This window comes from Pristiophorus japonicus, chromosome 8 (assembly GCF_044704955.1).
Source record: "Pristiophorus japonicus isolate sPriJap1 chromosome 8, sPriJap1.hap1, whole genome shotgun sequence".
NCBI classification, from domain to species: Eukaryota; Metazoa; Chordata; class Chondrichthyes; family Pristiophoridae; genus Pristiophorus; species Pristiophorus japonicus.
In genome coordinates, this window is record NC_091984.1 from 141,558,692 (window position 1) to 141,580,930 (window position 22,239).

At 48.9% G+C, this 22,239-nt stretch overlaps 1 protein-coding gene across 1 annotated transcript in view; it reads left to right on the plus strand.

The window, feature by feature from the left end:
- LOC139268769 (syntaxin-6-like) overlaps positions 1-19,100 on the plus strand; it is a 40,151-nt gene extending 21,051 nt beyond the window's left edge. Inside the window, exon 8 of the mRNA XM_070887448.1 lies at positions 15,094-19,100. Within this exon, the coding sequence (XP_070743549.1) occupies positions 15,094-15,170 (77 nt within the window). The 3' untranslated portion in view covers positions 15,171-19,100. The remainder of the gene's footprint in view (positions 1-15,093) is intronic.
- The last annotated feature ends 3,139 nt before the right edge of the window (positions 19,101-22,239 follow it).

Here is a 22,239-nt window from a genome sequence, read left to right on the forward strand (position 1 = left end):
CCTTCCCCCTTCCCCCTTCCTCCCCCCTTCCCCCCTTCCTCCCCCCCTTCCCCCTTCCTCCCCCCTTCCCCCTTCCTCCCCCCCTTCCCCCTTCCTCCCCCCCTTCCCCCTTCCGTTCCCCCTTCTGCCCCCCCTTTCCCCTTCCGCCCCCCTTTCCCCTTCCGTTCCCCCTGTCGCCCCCCCTTCCCCCTTCCGCCCCCCCTTCCCCCTTCTGCCCCCTTCCCCCTTCGCCCCCCTTCCCCCTTCCGCCCCCCTTCCCCCTTCCGCCCCCCTTCCCCCTTCCGCCCCCCTTCCCCTTCCCGCCCCCCTTCCCCCTTCCGCCCCCCCTTCCCCCTTCCGTTTCCCCTTCCGCCCCCCTTCCCCTTCCGCCCCCCCTTCCCCCTTCCGCCCCCCTTCCCCCTTCCGCCCCCCCTTCCCCCTTCCGCCCCCCTTCCCCCTTCCGCCCCCCCTTCCCCCTTCCGCCCCCCTTCCCCCTTCCGCCCCCCCTTCCCCCTTCCGCCCCCCTTCCCCCTTCCGCCCCCCCTTCCCCCTTCCGCCCCCCCTTCCCCCTTCCGCCCCCCCTTCCCCCTTCCGCCCCCCCTTCCCCCTTCCGCCCCCCTTCCCCTTCCGCCCCCCTTCCCCCTTCCGCCCCCCCTTCCCCCTTCCGCCCCCCTTCCCCCTTCCCCCTTCCGCCCCCCTTCCCCCTTCCGCCCCCCCTTCCCCCTTCCGCCCCCCTTCCCCCTCCCCCTTCCCGCCCCCCCTTCCCCCTTCCGCCCCCCTTCCCCCTTCCTCCCCCCCTTCCCCTTCCTCCCCCCTTCCCCCTTCCTCCCCCCTTCCCCCCTTCCTCCCCCCTTCCCCCTTCCTCCCCCCCTTCCCCCTTCCTCCCCCCTTCCCCCTTCCTCCCCCCCTTCCCCCTTCCTCCCCCCCTTCCCCCTTCCGCCCCCCCTTCCGCCCCTCTTCCCCCTTCCGCCCCCTCTTCCCCCTTCCGCCCCTCTTCCCCCTTCCGCCCCTCTTCCCCCTTCCGCCCCCCTTCCCCCTTCCGCCCCCCTTCCGCCCCCCTTCCGCCCCCCTTCCGCCCCCCCTTCCCCCTTCCGCCCCCCTTCCCCCTTCCGTTCCCCCTTCCGCCCCCCCTTCCCCTTCCGCCCCCCTTCCCCCTTACGCCCCCCTTCCCCTTCCGTTCCCCCTTCCGCCCCCCCTTCCGCCCCCTTCCCCCCTTCCCCCCCCCTTCCCCCTTCCGCCCCCCTTCCCCATTCCGCCCCCCTTCCCCCTTCCGCCCCCCCTTCCCCCTTCCGCCCCCCCTTCCCCCTTCCTCCCCCCCCTTCCCCTTCCTCCCCCCTTCCCCCTTCCTCCCCCCTTCCCCCTTCCTCCCCCCCTTCCCCCTTCCTCCCCCCTTCCCCTTCCTCCCCTCCCCTTCCTCCTCCCCTCCTCCCCCCTTCCTCCTCCTTCCTTCCTCCCCATTCCTCTCTTCCTCCCCCCTTCCCCCTTCCCTCCCCTTCCCTCTTCCTTCCCCCTTCCCCTTCTCCTTCCCCTTCCCCTCTCCCTCCCCCCCCTTCCCCTTCCTCCCCCTCCTCCCCCTTCCCCCTTCCTCCCTCCTCCCCCCTTCCCCCTTCCTCCCTCCTTCCCCCTTCCCCCTTCCTCCCCCCCCTTCCACCTTCCTCCTAAGGAGTGAGTGGTGGGACATAATCCTTACACCTTTTAATTATTTCTTAAAATAATTCTAATCAATTTTGCTTCTGCAAAGGTTCTTTGACACCTCATGAGTTTACAATATATTGTCCTGGCCAATATTTATCACAAATCAATCATAACAAGAAATAGATTATCTGGTCATTATCACAATGCTGCTTGTGGGAGCTTGCTGTGCACAAATTGGCTGCCGTGTATCCCACATTATAACAGTGAGTACACTCCAAAGTACTTCATTGGCTCTGAAGCGCTTTGAGCCATGTGGTGGTCATGAAAGGTGCAATATAAATCTTTCTTTCCTTTCTTTTTTTTCTCTCTCTCTCTGTCTCTCTCTCCTCCCTCTTTCCCTCACGCTCACGTGTCCCCCCCACGCTCACCTCCCATCCTCACCTCCCATTCTCTCCCCTCTCATCTCTCTCCCCCCCACTTCCTCTCTTCTCTCTCTCCGCCCCGATGCGCTCTGCCCCCATAAACCATGGTCCAAGCGAGTACCAATGACATAGAAAGGAAAAGAGTTGAGCTCCTGCAGTCAGAGTTTCAGGAGCTATTAAGTTTTAAAAAGTAGGACCTCAAAAGTAATCTCTGGATTACTCCCAGTAGTATGTGCTAATGTGTACAGGAAAAGTAGGCTGAAGAAATGGTGCAGGTGGGAGGGGTTCAGAATCCAGGGCATTAGGACCAGTTCTGGGACAAGAGGGACCTGAACAGGTTGCACCTCAACAGAGCTGGGACCAATGTCCTCTTTGGTTAACTAGTACAGTGGGGGAGGGTTTAATCTAATTTGGCAGCGGGGTGGGCACCAGGATGAAACATTAGAGAGGGGAAACAAGGTGCAAAGAGGACTGGGAGAGGCAATTAGCACTCTTGTAAAGAGTAGTTCAGAAGTAGGAGGGATCAGATGGGGAAAATGTAAATCATTTTAAGATGGGTTTGAAGTGCTTGTGTGTAAATGCATGGGGTGTGGTACATGAGGTTGCTGAGCTGGAGGCACAAGTTGCTACAAGAGACTATGATATAGTGGCAAAAACAGATCTGGCTCAAAAAAGGGGAGGATTGGGAACTTAATATTCATGGCTAGAAAGTATTCAGGAAAGATGTGGAAGGAAAAAAAAGGAAAGGGATGGCAGTATTAATGAAAGAAACTACAGAGGGATGATGTAGTTGAGGGATCAAAGAGGGGGGGCTAAAACCTCCACTTTTTTTTGCATGCTTAACGCCCATTTTACCACTGAAATGATGTATAACGGCCATATATCGCCCATTTTGGCACAAAATGGAAACTTGCGGGCATTTTTAGAAAATTTATCGCCGAGCGTTACTTTCCCCATGTGGTTAACGACAGGAAAAAGTATTACCGCCCGCCCACTTTTTTTTGGCGGAATCATCAGAATGGGCGAAATCAATGCCCATAACGCTCAGCGTTACTTTCCACACGGAATTAAAGCAGAAATTCAATAATACCGCCCGCCCACTTTTTTTTGTTGTAAAGAGCACATTTGGCTAAACTAATGCCCAGGAGATCGCCCGCCGTCACTTTCCCCACCTCGCGCACACATCGCCCACAATATCGCTCGCCCCAAAAAACGCCCACAAAAAGTGGAACTGTTCTCAACGAGCGGCAGCAGTGTGGCTCGCATTTTTAAATTCCCACTCTTACGTGAGGAGCTGAAATCTGAACGATTTGCCTGAAAGCGCGTTGATGTGAGTGACAACACTGACACACTGCTGTGTGTGTGCAGCTCAGACATCAGTGGTGCCCAGTCGGACTCGGGTGAATTTATAATGGGGAACAAAGAAATGGCAGACCAATTGAACAAATACTTTGGTTCTGTCTTCACGAAGGAAGACACAAATAACCTTCCGATTGTACTAGGGGACCGAGGGTCTAGTGAGAAGGAGAAACTGAAGGATATCCTTATTAGGTGGGAAATTGTGTTGGGGAAATTGATGGGATTGAAGACCGATAAATCCCCGGGGCCCGATTGTCTGCATCCCAGAGTACTTAAGGATGTGGCCCTAGAAATAGTGGATGCATTGGTGATCATTTTCCAACAGTCTATCAATTCTGGATCAGTTCCTATGGACTGGAAGGTAGCTAATGTAACACCACTTTTTTAAAAAGTAGGGAGGGAGAGAGAAAACTGGTAATTATAGACCAGTTAGCCTGACATCAGTAGTGGGGAAAATGTTGGAATCAATTATTAAGGATGAAATAGCAGCGCATTTGGAAAGCAGTGACAGGATCGGTCCAAGTCAGAATGGATTTATGAAAGGGAAATCATGCTTGACAAATCTTCTGGAATTTTTTGAGGATGTAACGAGTAGAGTGGACAGGGGAGAACCAGTGATGTGGTGTATTTGGACTTTTAAAAGGCCTTTGACAAGGTCCCACATATGAGCTTGGTGTGCAAAATCAAAGCACATGGTATTGGGGGTAATGTACTGGCGTGGATAGAGAATTGGTTGGTAGACAGGAAGAAGAGAGTCGGGATAAACTGTTCCTTTTCGGAATGGGAGCCAGTGACTAGTGGGGTGCCGCAGGGCTCAGTGCTGCGACCCCAGCTCTTTACAATATATATTAATGATTTGGATGAAGGAATTGAATGTAATATCTCCAAGTTTGCAGATGACACTAAACTGGGTGGCGGTGTGAGCTGTGAGGAGGATGCTAAGAGGCTGCAGGGTGATTTGGACAGGTTAGGTGAGTGAGCAAATGCATGGCAGATGCAGTATAATGTGGATAAATGTGAGGTTATCCACTTTGGTGGCAAAAACACAAAGGCAGAATATTATCTGAATGGCAGCAGATTAGGAAAAGGGGAAGTGCAACGGGACCTGGGTGTCATGGTACATCAGTCATTGAAAGTTGGCTAACAGGTACAGTAGGTGGTGAAGAAGGCAAATGACATGTTGGTCTTCATAGCTAGGGGATTTGTGTATAGGAGCAGGGAGGTCTTACTGCAATTGTACAGGGCCTTGGTGAGGCCTCACCTGGAATATTGTGTACAGTTTTGGTCTCCTAATCTGAGGAAGGACGTTCTTGCTATTGAGGGAGTGTTCACGATGTTGAGGGAGTCCAGAACCAGGGGACATAGTCTAAGGATAAGGGGTAAGCCATTTAGGACTGAGATGAGGAGAAACTTCTTCACTCAGAGAGTTGTTAACCTGTGGAATTCTCTACCGCAGAGTCGTTGATGCCAGTTCATTAGATATATTCAAGAGGGAGTTAGATATGGCCCTTACGGCTAAAGGGATCAAGGGGTTTGGAGAGAAAGCAGGAAAGGGGTACTGAGGGAATGATCAGCCATGATCTTATTGAATGGTGGTGCAGGTTCGAAGGGCCGAATGGCCTTCTCCTGCACCTATTTTCTATGTTTCTATCACCCTGGTGCCAGTTGATGAGTTGTATTTAACCCTTTCATGTTAAGGAATCAACAGTGTGTAACGGTGCAGCTATCTGAGACAATGTGCAACAAGGTTATAAGAACATAAGAAATAGGAGCAGGAGTAGGCCATATGGCCCCTCAAGTCTGCTCCGCCATTCAGTACAATCATGGCTGATCCAATCATGAACTCGGCTCCACTTCCCCGCCCACTCCCCATAACCCCTTATCTCCTTATCACTCAAGGAACTGTCTATTTCTGTCTTAAATTTATTCAATGTCCCAGCTTCCACAGCTCTTTGAGGCAGCGAATTCCATAGATTAACAACCTTCTGAGAGAAGAAATTTCTCCTCATCTCAGTTTAAAATGGGCGGCCCCTTATTCTAAGATAATGTCCTCTAGTTCTAGTCTCCCCCATCAGTGGAAACATCCTCTCTGCATCCACTTTGTCAAGCCCCCTCATAATCTTATACGTTTTGATAAGATTACCTCTCATTCTTCTAAATTCCAATGAGTAGAGGCCCAACCTACTCAACCTTTCCTCATAAGTCAACCCCCTCATCCCCGGAATCAACCTAGTGAACCTTCTCTGAACTGCCTCCAAAGCAAGTATATCTTTTTGTAAATATAGAAATCAAAACTGCACGCAGTATTCCAGGTGTGGCCTTACCAATACTTTATATAGTTGTAGCAAGACTTCCCTGCTTTTATACTCCATCCCCTTTGCAATAAAGGTCAAGATAACTGCAAATGTAAAGCCCCTATTTAAAAAAGGCAAAACAAAAATTTTATATCAGCATTGGTCTGAAATCATAAGTATCACAGGCAATAACAGCCAACACCCACCCACACCCCACTTTTTCCACCATTGACATCAATCACATGTTCAACATGTCCAACAACACAGAATACAAAGGCAAAGCAGAAGCGTGGTCCCCAGCCCCCATACATTGCAACAAATTGCATACACCCAGATGGAGATATAACACCACCATCACCTGCGGACATGCACCTCAATTTCCTTCCCTCCTTCCATCCCCTTCTCCCCGCCTCTACCCCTTTCCCTCCTCGCTCCACAGCACTCTGCCATCTGCGGAACGTACTCAGTCATGGTGGCCAGCTGTCGGGATATGCCCCCAATGCTTCAATGAGCTGGTCACCAATGTCGACCATCTCTCCGCTGTCATGTGGCGCTCGTGGAACAGATTTGCCTCTGCGGGATCGGCACCATCCTGGGGACAATTGGGGTGCCCTGTGGTGAGGTACTTTGGGCCGGTACCTCTAGAGTGGAGGCGGGAATGACCGGAGGACCACTAGATGGCTTTGGGGTGGAATGGCTTCTGGAGTGTGGCGCTGCAGGTTCCTCGAAATCCGCGCACTCGTCCGTGGAGAACAGACCCAGCGGATTGACGGGCGAGAATCGGAGCTCCTCAGCACCAGATGTAGGATCGTCTGCCGACTCCTGCCCCGCGCCCCCACCTTCTGGCCTCTGTGGCCTTGTCTGGGGCCGTGCTGCTGGCTGAGCTGAAAAACACACATGAGGTTGTTAGAGGAGAAGAGGGTGCTTGGGTCACAAGGTGAGTCCAATGCTATACACAGCATATGCATGACAAAAGCACCATCACTCTCAAAATCGTCGCAAACATCACATTTCATGACCATCAACACATTTGCATTCCAATAATTTTCATTAGACCATCATTATTTCTATGACAATTTTAGAAATCATCTATCATATGATCGGACATGAGTAGATGTGGCATTTCTATTCCGCAATGTTGTAAGCTTTATTCATGTGGCATCACTCCAGTGTCTACAGATGTGTCCATGGCTGTCCGGGAGTGCTTCCCCACGAGTGTGAGCACCCTCACCTCATGGCAGTGATGTCGCTGACAACTGGTGGTCCCCCACCCGTTCGCCTCTGCACGGACCTCATCGTAGAGAGCTTCTTCTGTAAAAGGTCACAGGTGGCATGAGATCATTGCGTGATATCCTTGCTATGTGCTGTAATCATCATTATTATGAAAATTATCCTTCTTTACCTAAAAACATGCACCGTGACCGCAGATTTTGAGTAAAACCTTCCCGGTAAAAGTGAAAGGCCTCATATCTGATAGTCACTCATGACTGTTACAAATCAAATTATATAAATACATAAGTACATGTAAATCAATGTAATACTTTTGCTCTGGAGTACAGGCCCACGTATTGTGCCACGGAGCTTGAACCTGCAGCTTTCTAACTCGGAGGTGAGGATGCTGCCAACTGAGTCAAGCTGGCAGTGTGGGTCCTCCCCATCAGTGCCCATGAATACTATCATCCCGATTTCTCCCTACACCACCCAGTCCAATATACCCCCCCTACGCCACCCAGTCCTGACGTAAACCCCCCCGACGCCACCCAGTCCGGACGTGCCCCCCGACGCCACCCAGTCCGGACGTGCCCCCCGACGCCACCCAGTCCGGACGTGCCCCCAAAAATGGGTGTTATTTCCGAAGTGGGCGTTAAAAAAGGGTTTTCAGATCGCCGGCTTCTCGCCCATTCTCAAAACACCTAGTTTCCATTTTTGAAAATGGGCGTTACCGCGAGCAATATCAAATGGGCGGTAGCGTTAAATTTTTTTGACCTGCCGTCCTTAACAAAGGCATGGCAACACTCGATTCCTGCAATTCTGGAGGTCAAGGGTCATCATGACATGCGCAGAAGAGGAGACAGAGAGAGGGGGAGCTCAGAGGGACTGAAAGCATGTCTGGGTGTGGTGTGGCTGCTTTGGGAGGAAGGAGGGAGACTTTAGAGTTTCACAGCAAGTAGGCAAACAAAAAGTAGCTGTTACCAGCCACTTATTTGGCCTTTAATGGAGAGAGAAGGAGGAGGAGGCATCACAGCCCGTTGTGGAGATTGACGCTGGAGCGAGCAGTGAGGTGGAAAAGGAGCACATTGGAGGGCGCCAAAGAGCTAGGAGGTTCTCGGACGAGGCAAATACCTTCCTCCTGAAGGAGTTCGAGTTACACTGGGGTGATTTGACACAGGGAGGGCGTGGGAAGCCACCCCAAAGGCATACCAGAGGATATGGACTGAGATAGCAGAGGTGGTCTTGCCGGCGACCAACGAGGTGCGTGAGGGCAACCAATGTCGCAAACGATGGAACGACCTTGTGGGATCCGCAAGAGTATTATGGAGGTAATACTCTTGAGGTTCTAGCCCAGAGTCTGGTTAGAATTAAGGAACAACAGAGGAGCTATTACGTTACTTGGTGTATTCTTATAGAGCACCAAATAGTGGGAAAGAGATCGAGAAAGAAAAGAAAGACTTGTATTTATATAGTGCCTATCATGACCTCAAAATCCCAAAGTACTTGACATCCAGTTCAGTACTTTTGAAGTGTAGTCACTGTTGTAATGTGGGAAACTGGCAGCTAATTTGTGCACAGCAAACTCCCACAAACAGCAATGTGATAATGACCAGATAATCTGTTTGTTATGTTGATTGAGGGACAATATTGGCCAGGACACCGGAGATAACTCCCCTGCTCTTCTTAGAAATAGTGCCGTGGGATCTTTTATGTTCACCTGAGAGAGGCTATATTTAACGTCTCATTCGAAAGACAGCACCTCCGACCGTGCAGCACTCCCTCAGCACTGCAGTGGAGTGTCAGCTTAGGTTATTGTGCTCGAGAAGATTTGGAGGCAAATTACAAAAAGATGCAAGAACTATGGAGTAATAATGGAGGACTTCAGTCATCCTATATAAACAAGGATAGTAACAACCTAAAGGGGGAAGAAATTCCTGAAATGTATACAGGAGAACTTTCTTGATCAGTGTTTCTGGCCCAATGAAGAAGCCATGCTGGATCTAGTTCTATTCAATGAAGTGGAGCATGTTTCAGTGGAAAACATAACATAACATAACATAAGAATTAGGAGTAGGCCATACAGCCCCTCGAACATGCTCTGCCATTTAATCAGATTATGGCTGGTCTTTGACCTCAACTATACTTTCCCACCCAATCTCTATATCCCTTGATTTCCACTAGAGTCCAAAAATCTATCTCGTACTCAACAATTCAGCATCCACAGCCCTTTGGGGTAGAGAGATTCACAACCTCTTCAGTGAAGAAATTCCTCCTCATCTCACTCTTAAATGGCTGACCCCTTATCCTGAGATTGTTACCCCTAGTTCTAGACTCTCCAGCCAAGCAAAAACACCTCAGTGTCTACCCTGTCAATCCTCCTCAGAATCTTTTTACTGATATCATCTATCATTCTTCTAAAATGTCAGCTGTGGCTCAATGGATAGCACGCTCCCCTCTGAGTCAGAAGGTTGTGGGTTCAAGTCCCACTCCAGAAACTTGAGCAGATAAATCTAGACTAATACTCCAGTGCAGTGCTGAGGGAGCGCTGCACTGTTGGAAGTGCCGTCTTTTGGATGAGACGTTAAACCGAGGCCTCGATTGCTCTCTCAGGTGGACGTAAAAGATCCTATGACACTATTTCGAAGAAGAGCAGGCAAGTTATCCCCGGTATCCTGGCCAATATTTATCCATCAATCAACATAACAAAAACAGATTATCTGGTCATTATCACATTGCTCTTTGTGGGAACTTGCTATGTGCAAATTGGCTGCTGCGTTTCCCACATTAGAACAGTGACTACACTTCAAAAGTACTTCATTGGCTGTAAAGCATTTTGAAATGTCTGGTGGTCATGAAAGGCGCTGCAAATCTTTCTTTCTTAAACTCCAGAAAGTATTGGCCCAATCTACTCTCCATCTTTCCTCATGGACAACCTTCTCATCCTAGGAATCAATCCCAGGAGGGCATTTGGCGACCAGTGATTTATAATCCGGTTTAGAATAGTTATGGAAAAGGACAAGGTACAATCAGCATAAAAATACTCAACTGGAGGAGGCTAACTTCAGTGAGTTGAAAAGGGATCTGGCCCAGGAATCTGGATTGGAATCAAAAATTGTTCGGCAAAACAGTAATTGAACAATAGAAACATAGAAAATAGGTGCAGGAGTAGGCCATTCGGCCCTTCGAGCCTGCACCGCCATTCAACAAGATCATGGCTGATCACCCACCCCAGCACCTCCCTCCCCCACCCCCCCTCCGCACACCACCCGCCCCCGAACCCCCCTCCCCCCCCAGCCGCAGCGAACACATCCAACGAACTGGCATAACAACCCGCCGCGGCAGGGAACCCCACAAGCCATCAACTCCCCGAGTGAAGAAGTCTCTCCCAATCCCAGCCCCAAACAGCCCACCCCCCATCCCAAGCGCGTGCCACCCCCCGGCTCTGGACCCACCCAACACCGAGAACACTCCCCCCGCACCCAACCCGCCCCGTCCCGTCAGAAACCTTCCCAAATGCCGACCACCTCTGGATGTCGAGCCCCCAGCCCCGGCCACCCCGGAGCCACGCCCCCGCGATGCCAACCACACCACATCCACCAACCGCCATCTGCGCAGTCAACTCGTCCACCCCACTCCGAACACTCCCCGCACCGAGGCACAGAGCCCCCAGGCCCGCCCCTCCAACACACTTCGCCCCCCCCAGACCTTCGCTGCAATGTGGCCTCTCCTGTCCCCCGCCCTGGGTTTCTCCGCCCCGCCCCCCCCCCCCATCTCCATCCATCCCCCTCCATACTCTCCCCTCCATCCCCCGCCCCCGTCTCCCCTCATCTGCCCTCTGCCTCCCCGCACAGGCTCCCATCTTGGGGGCAGTAACCTTCTGGGGCAGGGAATTTTAGCCCCCAACGTGGAAATCCTGCTCCCGCCGCAGAATTGGCCTTGCCACCCCTCAATGGAAGCGGAGTGCAATTTCCCACACTCCACTTCCTTTGGGGGCAGTTACCGGGGCACGACTGGATGCTCCTGTGACAGTTTGAACTGGTGCTCTCCACTCTCTGTGGGAGGCCTTCAAAGAGGAGATGGTTCGGATACAGAGTAGACACATTCCACGAGGGGGTAAGAAAGGGAATCCAAACCTAGAGCTCCCTGGCCACAATCTTCTAATCTTGCTTGTATATGGGGTTGGTGCTAGAGGACTGGATGATTACAATTGTTACATCCTTGTTTTTTAAAAAAGGGAGAGCGATAAATCTAGCAACTACAGGCCAGTCAGCCTAACGTCGGTGGTGGGGGAAACTTTTAGAGACAATTTTTTTTTTCATTCACGGGCCAGCATTTATTGCCCATCTCTAATTGCCCCGAGAAGATGGTGGTGAGCCGCCACCTTGAACCGCTGCAGTCTGTGCGGTGAAGGTACCTCCCACGGTGCTAACTTTGTTGTAGCGGGTTGGTACAACTGAGTGGCTTGCTGGGCCATTTCAGAGGGCAGTCAACCATAAATGTATTTGGAAGAGTATGGGTTAATAAATGAAGTCAGCATGGATCTGTTAAAGGGGAATCGTGTTTGACGAGCTTGATCGAGTTCTTTGATAAAGTAACGGAGAGGGTTGGTGAGGGTAATGCGGTTGATGATGTGTATATGGACCTTCAAAAGGTGCTTGACACAGTACCACGTAATAGATTTGTTAGCAAAATTAAAGCCCATGGAATCAAAGAGCCATGGATATGCAATGGCTAAGTGACAGAAAGCAGAGAGTAGAGACTTTAGAACATGGGCAGACACATGGCAGGTGAAGTTTAACACCGAGAAGTGTGAAGTGATACATTTTGGTAGGAAGAATGAGAAGAGGCAATATGAACTAAATGGTACAATCCTAAAAGAGCGGAAGGACTATAGAAGGTGGCAATACCAGTTGAGAAGGCTGTTTAAAATATGCATAGGGGTTCCTTGGCTTTATTAATAGAGGCGTAGAGTACAAAAGCAAGGAGGTTATGCTAAACCTTTATCAAATACTGGTTAGGCAGTATTTAGGGAGTATGATGTTCAATTTGGGAAGGATGTCAAGGCCTTAGTACCAGGGATGAGGGATTTCAGTTACCTGGAGAAGCTGGGGTTGGTATCCTTGGAGCAGAGAAGGTTAAGAGAAAGTTTGATAGAGGTGTTCAAAATCATGAATGGTTTTGTTAGAGTAAATAAAGAAAAACTGTCGGTAACCAGAGAACAGTTTTAAGGTGATTAGCAAAAGAACCAGAGACGACATCGGGAAACTTTTACACAGTGAGTTGTTGTGATCTGGAATGTACTGCCTAAAAGGGTGGTGGAAGTAGATTCAATAGTAACTTTCAAAAGAGAATTGGATAACTACATGATGGGAAAAACATTTTCAGGACTATGGGGCAAGAGCAGAGGCGTGCGATTAACTGGATCGCTCTACCATGGAGCTGGCACAGGCACGATGGGCCTCCTGTGCTGTGTCATTCTATGATTCTAACAGAAAATTCTTGAAACATTCAGCAGGTCAGATAGCATCTGTGGACACAATGAGAGCTAACGTTTCAGGTCGATGACCTTTCATCAGAACTGGAAGAAGTTAAGCCTGTAATATCCTGATCATATCGAACGTGTTCTTCACCAGCTACAATCTCTCTCAATCTAACGCATAATCACTCGGCTTGTAACGAGCTTGTGGAATGTTGACTATCAACACCATGATTTATTTAAAGCTCTGGCAATTCCAAATACATATTTATAATTTTCAACCCAGCTGTGCTTTCCCCACTCGATGCAGTGCTACTATTGGTGTGCTGGTGCTGCTCTGAGAGAGTGCTGAGTCGCAGGGGGGGATTGAGAATTAGAGTTGAGAAAGTAAATTTTGTTTCAGACTTGCTACATTCATATCTCGTATTAAAACCAAGCCAGAAATCGGAGTACTAAAATAAAAGCAAAAAAAGCTGGCAACACTCAGCAGGTCAGGCAGCATCTGTGGAGAGTGAATGAGTTAAGGTTTCAGGTTAATGGCCCTTCGTCAGCACTGAGAAAAGTTAAGATATGTAACCAGTTTAGAAGCAAGTACAGTGGCAGAGAAAGGCGGTGGGGGGGCTGTGGACAGAGGCGGGAAGGTCTGTGATGGGGTGGAAGGCAGGAGAGATTCAATAACAAAAGGGTTAATGATAGGCAAAAAGGGGTGGTAATGGGACAAGTAAAAAAACAAAAGATGGGTCCAGTGGAGATGTAAATGGCAACGACAGAACCATTACCAGAGCTGCTGTCTGAAACATTGGGAGTGGTGGTTATTGTCTGAAACATTGGGAGTGGTGGTTATTATCTGAAGTTATTGAAATTGGTGTTGAGTCCAGAATTAGTGCCTATTCGAAAGATAAGGGTGCTATTTGTCGAGCTTTATTGGAACAGCGTAGGAGGCCGAGGATAGAGTGGGGAGTGGCAGATTGCCATCTTAATTCACCATCCCATTCTCTGTCGCCATGAGCTAGGGAAGGCCTGCTGGTCTCTTTGGTGTTGATGCCTTCAGAAGAGCAGCGAAGCAAATCAAAATGGGGAAATAAACTCCTAGCACGAGTGTTGGTTATTACTGAGAAGTGTTCGGTGGCCAGTTATGTTAACGAACTGCTTTATTTAAACTCAGAGTTTGGGGGGGGGAGGGGGGAAGCAGACTGGTTTGCTTGTTTGTTTTAAGAAGCTCAAGTCCATGATTGACTGGCCAGTGGTTCACATTTAATGTGGCTTTTCTGTTCAGCAGGGCTGCCTCTGGCTTCTGATAGTGGAGTGTTGCTACACAGTGTCTGCTCAGACACCAGGAATGTGTAGGCAGCTGGTTGGAAATCCCCAAATATGGTACTGGGTTTTGATTCAGAGAACTGAGTCTCAGCCAGCAGGAAGTTGTGGAATGGAACAGGAAGTGTGAAGGGGGAACTTGCCAGGAAGTGACACCGGGGCGTATGTGGTTTGTTTTCTAGCTGGGTCGTTGACTCATATCACAGTTAAATCTGTGTCTCAGAAACTTGCACCAACTGGTGCTGTAACTGCTAATTGTGCCAACTGACCACATAAACTCAGGCTCTGTGGTGCATCTTAGGACAAAGATTGATCAAGAATTAGGATCACGTTGCTTTGTTTTTTTTTTCTTTTAAATGTATTGCATGAATACTGCCTTTGAGACCCATTGTTCAAGCAATACATTTAAAAGAAAAAAAACCTGGCCAATCTGGGAAATTCCTCTCCGACCCATCTTAGGCGATCGAAACTAGTCCAGGAGATAATTTTTTTTTTTAGGTGTTGGTTGAGGGATAAATATTAGCCCAGAAAACTGGGAGTTCTCCCCTGCTCTTTGAAATACTGCCCACCTGAGAGGATAGGTGATTTAATATCTCAATTGAAAGATAGAATTTGCGACAGTGCAGCGTATTGTACTGGGAGTGTCAGCCTGGATTATGTGCTCAAGTCCCTGGAGCGGGACTTGAACCCACAACCTTCTGACTCGGAGGCGAGAGTGCTGCCCACTGAGCCACGGGTGACACTGAGGCAGAGCAGCTTCGCTCTTGCGGAGGACTGTGCGGTAAGATGAATCGCCATTAGAGCTAACCCGGTTTCTTCAGCCCGCAGTAAAAATGCACCAGCAGTGAAGTGTCAGCTGAGGGGAACATGTCCACTGCTCACAAGGCTTCAGCAAGCCTCCTGCTCGATATGGAGAGTTGCTCGCTGCTCTTGTGCTTGCCCTGCAGCTGGCAGTGCCACCACCTGCAGACGGTGAAGGGCACAGTGGAGGCTTCTGTGTGTGGGGAGGGATGGGAAGATGAGGTTCCTAACATATGGAATTTACGGGCAAGAAAAGACCAGTTGGTCCATTAATCCTGCCCTTCCCCCCTCCCCTCCCAATCTGGAGTATCGTGACTAAACACATCCCTGCAGTCGTCTCCTGGGAGAGGCAAAAAAGCTGAAAAAAATCCCAGGGCCAATAAGGGAAAAAAATACCTTGGAAAATCACCCCTCAGGTGATCGGAACCAGACCAGGTGATCACAAGGGCCAAGTGTTATCCATAAAGGCACTTCACTTTCATATGATGCAATCTGCCCCAGTCAAAAACCAGTCCGGCTCCCTCATGCAGGCATGCAGAAAGATTGTGAAGGACATGAATAATGTGTTCTTTTTTAAATGACATTTTGTTTCCTTCCTCAGATCGACGACAATGGTGTGGAATCGTCATCCTACTAATTATCCTGCTTGTGGTGCTGATATTATTATTCACTATCTAAATCGATAGAGTCGGATCTGAACTGTTTGTGTCAGAGAGAGGAGGAGGAGGAGGCGGGGGCGGGAATTGGAAAAACAAAAGAACAGCCTTCCATTCTGTGGTGCATGCTTTTCATGGGCCAGTTGTCCAGACCAGGCCATGGGCTTTCTGTTGCCAAGTGGGAAGAGTTTTCTCCAGCGAACACGTCGTCCTAGCTCTGGCCACTGCATTTTCCAATTGCAGAGTTGCCGCAGAATTTCTATTGTGTGTTTTAAAAAAAAAAAATCATTCATAGAAACGGTTAAATATTAAAGCAGGGCTGCGCTAACAGCAAAGATCGAAGGTCTCACACACACAGCCGCACCCCACAGGGTGGAGGAATGTATTGTTTATCTCGGACCTGAGTAAGAGGGTTCCTGTCTTTTTTAAACAGTTCAAATTTTTTCTGTCCAGCTCCCTTGATGGGGCGGGTGGGTAAAGGAGGCTGTCCCGCTGTGTAGTCAGCTTCCAGCCCTGATCTGCCCCGAGCCAGCTTATCGCAGCCAGCGGTGCAGTTTGAGGCCCTTATAATAGAGCTGAGCAAAATGGAAAATATCAAGAGCCGAGCTCCTGCTCCTGATCACTGTGTGTGTGTGTGTGTGTGTGTGTATGGATACGAGGTACAGATAGGATAGGGCTAAGCTGTGGTGCCTCCCCCAGTCGAATAACCTAGTAATGTTCGCTTGTGGCGAGTTACCTGAGGGCTACCACCTGTGGAGGGACAAACCCCTCCCGCATCTGCAGCAGAAGGGATGAAGCCATAATTGGGTTTTGCCGGGTCTCCATTCTAACAGGCTCAGGGTGATGTGGTGAATGGCGATGTCCAGTTTATTCATGGGAAGGGGAGGTTGACACTGAAGAATAAGCATTCCCTGCAAACCCCTAACTTCAACCACTCACCTTGGGAAGGGAACCCATTGAAAATTATCCCCACAAAACCCTATCATACAAATTATATATTTTTTAAAAAGGATGCATTGTAGATCAACCTTTTTTAGTGCCTTACTGGTGCGTTGAGGAAATAAAATATATAATTCCCCTTTTTTTAGCTCTCTGTTAGCCAGTGAGGGCTGGTGTGTCTGACCAGCATGGTATAGTCCGTTAACCTGTCGATTCATGCAATCAGAAGTGAGCAGCTTTGGCTGTTTCTGACTACATGGCTGACCAGCTAGTGACGCTTTCCCGCTCGCACCCAGGCTGACCCCTTCCTGCTTGTTCTTGCCAGGCGCAGGCTGAGAAGATAATGAGCAACAGCGGCAGAAAACTGAGGAACGACTGAATTCGGGCTTGGTATGACTTTCTTCATCTGCGTTGGCACAAGCTGATGTATTCCCCTCCCCTAGCCCCCCCCCCCACCCAGGGAAAGAGCAGCAGTGTGGTGTAATGTGGCATGGCCCTTTAAAAGCAGAGGTGGGATGAGCTGGAGGGAACAAGTCATATTGTTCGGGGTGGTGGTGGGGTGGGAGAGTCTCACAATGTGCCGGTGGAATATTCTATGGTCGTTGCATTTCAAGTAAAAATCATGAGCAGAGCGTTAATTTTCAACTGTGGTTACTCCTCACCATTCTCAACCAACGCTCTTTATATTTCTTCTCCCCCCGTCCCCCGAACTTCCTCTTCCACCCGAGTAAAGTTAGACCGCGTGTTTCTGAGGTAGCGTTTTCCCTTTTAAATCAACTCCTCCCCAGTCCTTCAGATCACAAAGGGTTAACGCAGAATATTTCCAATGGAGTAAACCTTTACAACGTACTCACAACTCTACACTGCAGTTGTCACTATCAAGATGCCCTTGCTGTTATACTTTAGTATGTGTGTGTCGCCTGCACTTTGTACCTTCATTTTGGACTGACGGTAAAGCGGCACTGTATTTTACTGCTATCTTTGTCCTTTCTGAGATGGGGGTCACACTGTGCCGCAGTCTTGTTTTTCCTGTGGGGAATTAACAGCCAAAGTTAATTGCACTGCCAGCGAACGCCACTTGAAGAATCCTTACTTTCCTATGGCACATGAGCTGCCACTTGCAGTCTGTACAATCTGCACTCAAACTCCGACTGCCGCACCTCCCCATCCCCTCCAAACCCCCAGTGGCTCTCAGTGCATCACGGAACCCTACAGACTGCCAAGTTCCCAGGTTCAATCTCAGTGCGGCCGTAGGGGTGCTAACATTTGCCTCGGTGCCCCTGGGTTTTGGGGGAAGAGGTGTTGGGGGGTGGGGCGGTAATCGAAGCCGGCCAGGTTACCCACTCCTGAGCGCTAGCCCGTGACACCCGCTGCAAAGTGCGCCTGTGTGGCCCTGGAGTGTGAGCAGGACCGGGCTTGGCTGTAAGCTCCCACCCCTCGGCTGAATGGCCTTCTGACACTCTGGGACTGGGCTCACCCATTGAACAGTAGTCACGGGCTAGGTGTCCACAGAAGAGGGACAATTTGGGCATTTGGTTGGTGGTGCTGCGGAGCGTGGGGGCTGGGGGAGAATTTGTGGGGTGAATTAATTTGAAGGAAATTAAGGGTTGATCTAATTGAGGTGTTTAAGATGATTAAATGAGTTGATTTGAAAGGGTAGATAGAGAGAAACGATTTCCTTTGGTGTGAGAGTCCAGAACAAGAAGGCACAAAATTAGAGCCAGGCTGTTTAGGAGTGAAATTAGAAAGCACTTCTCCATGCAAAGGGTGATGGAAATCTAGAACTCTCTTTCCCCCCCAGCCTCAACAGCTTTTTAGGGGTGTTGATTGATAATTTCAAAACAGATTGATAGATTTTTATTCGGATGGGAAATTAAGGGTTACAGAACCAAGGCAGGTAAGATGCTGAATGGTGGAGCTGGCTCGAGGGGCTGAATGGCCAACTCCTGTTCCTATGTTGTTTTCCCATTTTTACCAGATGAAATGTTTTAATTTTTCCAATGCAGTATTAGCAAGGGATATATTTAGGTGTTTAATTAAAATCATAAATGGTATTGGGGCAGTTGCAATAGCCGGAAAATGTAAATTATCTGGAAATATTTTACTCTGGTCCAAAACCCGTGACAGATGTGATGTTTGAAAGTTCCATTTCTCTTCGGGTCAGACGTTCACTTCAGAGGGTTGCAGTTGGGGATTGAGGATGATTGGGCAGAGTCCTGCTGTTCAGTAATTGCTAATAGCTTCATGGGCATGACGCACTCACGAGTAGCACTTGCTGTTCTGAGATTCCCGTAGCCAATTGGATCTTTTTGGCGGGAAGAGTAGCCACAGATTCTGGCAGACTTTCCCCGCAGGGAGCGTTTGGCTGGGGTCACAAAATCGACGATGCCGCCTGCCGTTCCCAACGCTTATGGTTTATAACCCTGGCCAAAACTCGCCCCTCAACCAGTTGCTCTTTTCGGGAGGATCCTTGTATTAACAGTTCTCAAGCAATCAACCTCCACTCAGCCTTGACTAATTTCCACACGCTGGCCTTTTATGCTCCATTAGCTGTCAGCCGTGGCTGAGTGGGTAGCACACTCGCCTCTGAGTCAGAAGGTCATGGATTCCAGTCCCACTCCAGAGATTTGAGCCCATAATCCAGGCTGACACTCCAGTGCAGTGTTGAGGGAGTGCTGCACTGTTGAGGTGCTGTCTTGCGGATGAGACGTTAAACCGAGGCCCCCTCTGCTCTCTCGGGTGGACATAAAAGATCCCACTGCACATTTTTGAAGAGCAGGGGAATTATCTCCAGTCCTGGCCAATATTTATCCCTCAACCAGCAACACTAAAAAAAACAGGTTGATCATTATCACATTGCTATTTGTGGGATCTTGCTGTGCACAATTTGGCTGTCATGTTTCCCACATTACAACAGTGTTGACACTTCAAAAGTACTTCATTTTCTGTAAAAGGCTTTGGGATGTTCTTGAGACTGAAAGGTGCTAAATAAATGCAAGTCTTTACAAGGTTACTTTGTGTCTTCTGATTTCCATATTCACTATCTGGTGTGTAAATAAATGATGCCTTCTCTTCTGGCTATTCATAGAGGTTTTTTTTAAGTGCATCTAAGGAGTGAGGGGAAAGGACTGTGTCATCATCATCGTCATTATACGCAGTCCCTTGAAACGAGGATGACTTGCTTCCACGTCGAGAACGGATGAGTTCACAGGTGTTTCAATGATATTCCGGGTCCCAAACTACATCCTGAAGGGTGGAAGATGCCTGTGCGTGGATTTTTTTACCGTGTGGTGACCGTTGCACACCAGCCACCACACGGGCTTGACAGAGCTAGGCCTTGGTCCAGTGGCAAGGATTAACCAAGAAGACTGGAGACCAGCTCTGCTACACGGACCTAGTGCGCACATATATCCCAGTGTGGGCTGCCCCTGGGCCCTCACCTCTTCTGGGCCCCGAACTTTCGCCTCCTGGGCCCCGATCACATCCCTCTACGAACTCTTGCCGCTCCTTCACCCCGACCTCGCCGCTCATGCTGTACCTGCCCGCACTGCAGTCAGCTGTCACCCTCCTCAACAGCACACGCTGCTCCCTGAAGTGGCAGGCCGCCGCACGCTGCTCCCTCCAATGGATGTGTGTTTACACCTGGCATGAAAGTCCAGTTTGCTGCCTGTCAAAATCTGCGCCAACACATCAGTTGGGAGTAGCAGCGGGAGCAGACGGACCTCTTTCGAATCAAGAGTTTGAAAAACAGGAAAAGTATGATGTCACAGGAAATCAGGTAAGTGATTGGTTGGTTAGTATTTATCATCATTTTTTTCTAAACTAGGGCATTGGTTTAAACTAAGAGCTGGGAAATTAAAATGTTTAATCAGGGCAAGTAAAACAGTAAGCACATTAATAAAAGTATTAGAACAGAGCAAGTTTACCCGAGTGCAACGGAATTTGGCGAGTGCGGAAAATCGGTGAGGTGCGTGCATGAGGTGCTGCTTGATATATAAAAAAATAAATATAAACAAATAGGACTGTGGGCTGTTACAGTAAAGACCTAAAACATAACTAAATGTAATCAATTCAACAAGGTTATTGCCTAGATTAAAAACTATAAATAGACAATAGAGTGATATTTCAAAACTTGAAAACCTAATTAGTTAAATAAAATACAATAGAAATGGCAGAGCAGATGATTTGTTGCAGCTGTAGCATGTGGGAGCTGCTGGACACCAATGACATCTGCAGTAAGTGTCTGAAGCTCAAGGAACTTCGGCTCAGAGTTGATGAGCTAGAGTCCGAGCTTTGAACACTGTGATGCATCAGGGAGGGACAAAGACACTTCGTTCCAGGAGGCAGTCACTCCCCTTAGGTTAAGAACTTCAGATCTGGTCCGTGGTGGACTACAAGTGAGGCAGGTATGGGGATCCAGAATGTAGCATTGGAGGAGCCTCAGCCCTTGCACTTGTCCAACAGGTTGTTGCTCCCTGTGTGGACGAGAGCAGGGTCTGCAAGGAGGATGAACAAACTAACCTCAGCACCGTGGTGCATGGGGCCATTAAAGTTGGGTGAGTAAAAAGAAATGTAGTAGTGGAAGGGGACAGTATAGTTAAGGGGATAGATACTGTTCTCTACAGTCTAGAGTATGAGTCGAAGGCTGTGTTGCCTGCCCGATGCCAGGGTTAAGGACATCTCCTCTGGGCTGGAGAGGAACTTGGAGTGGGAGGGGAAAGATTTAGCTGTCAAGGTCTAAGTAGGTACCAACGACATAGGCAAGACTAAGAAAGAGGTTCTGCTGAGGGAATATGAGTAGCTAGGGCTTAAGGTAAGAAACAGAACCATAAAGGTAATAATCTCTGGATTACTACCCGAGACTCGAGCAAATTGGCATAGGGTCAATAAGATCAGAGAGTTGAATGCATGGCTCAAAGATTGGTGTGGGAGAAATGGGTCTCAATTAATGGGGCACTGGCACCAGTAGTGGGGAAAGAGGGAGCTGTTCCATTGGGATGGGCTTCACTTGAAACATCCTGGCGAATCAAATAACTAGGGCTGTAGATTAAACAAAATAGTGTGTGGTGGGTGGGGGGGGGGGGGGTGGGGCGGGGGCGGTTTCAGGTGGGTGGAAATTTTTAAAAATTCAAAGAGAAAGGAGAAGGCAATAGTGCAGGGTAGTGATAGGGATAATGATAACCAGAGTGTGACACGACAGAACAGAGCATACAAACATAAGAGTGTACCAGAAAGTAGAGTCACAGTAGGGAAAAATGGTAAAAATACAAATTTAAATGCTCTTTGTCTGAATGCACGCAGCATTCATAACAAGATGGATGAGTTAATGGCACAAATAGAAATAAATGGATATGATCTGATGGCCATTACAGAAACGTGGTTGCAAGGTGTCCAAGGCTGGGAACTGAATGTTCAGGGATATTTGATATTTTGGAAGGATAGACAGAAAGGAAAAGGAGGTGGGGTAGCTCTGTTAATAAAGGATGAGATCAGTGCAGTAATGAGAAAGGATCTTGGCTCAGAAGATCAAGATGTAGAATCAGTTTGGGTAGCGATAAGAAACAGCAAAGGAAAGAAGTCACTGGTGGGAGTAGTCTACAGGCTCCCTAACAATAGCTATACTGTAGGACAGCATATATATCAAAGAAATAATGGGCGACTTTAATCTTCACATAGATTAGACAAATCAAATTGGCAATAGTAGCCTTGAGGATGAGTTCCTAGAGTCTATTCAGGACAATTTCTTAGAACAATACATTGTACAACAATGAGGCAGGATTAATTAATGATCTCACAGTAAAGGATCCTCTGGGGAAGAGTGATCATAACATAGAATTTCACATTCAGTACGAGGGTGAGAACTTTGGTCTCAAACTAGTGTCTTAAACCTAAATTAAGGCAATTACAAAGGTCTGTACACAGAATTGGCTAAAGTGGACTTGGAAAATAGATTAAAAGGTAAGATGGTCATCATCATCATCATAGGCGGTCCCTCGAACGAGGATGACTTGCTTCCACATGTTTCAAAGAAGAACCCGATGTTCCAGTGCTGAACTCCAATTGAGTTGTTGGAAGATGCCTGTGCGTGGATTTTTTTTTAATGTGTGGTGACCATTCCACATCAGCCACCACACGGGCTTGACAGAGTTAGG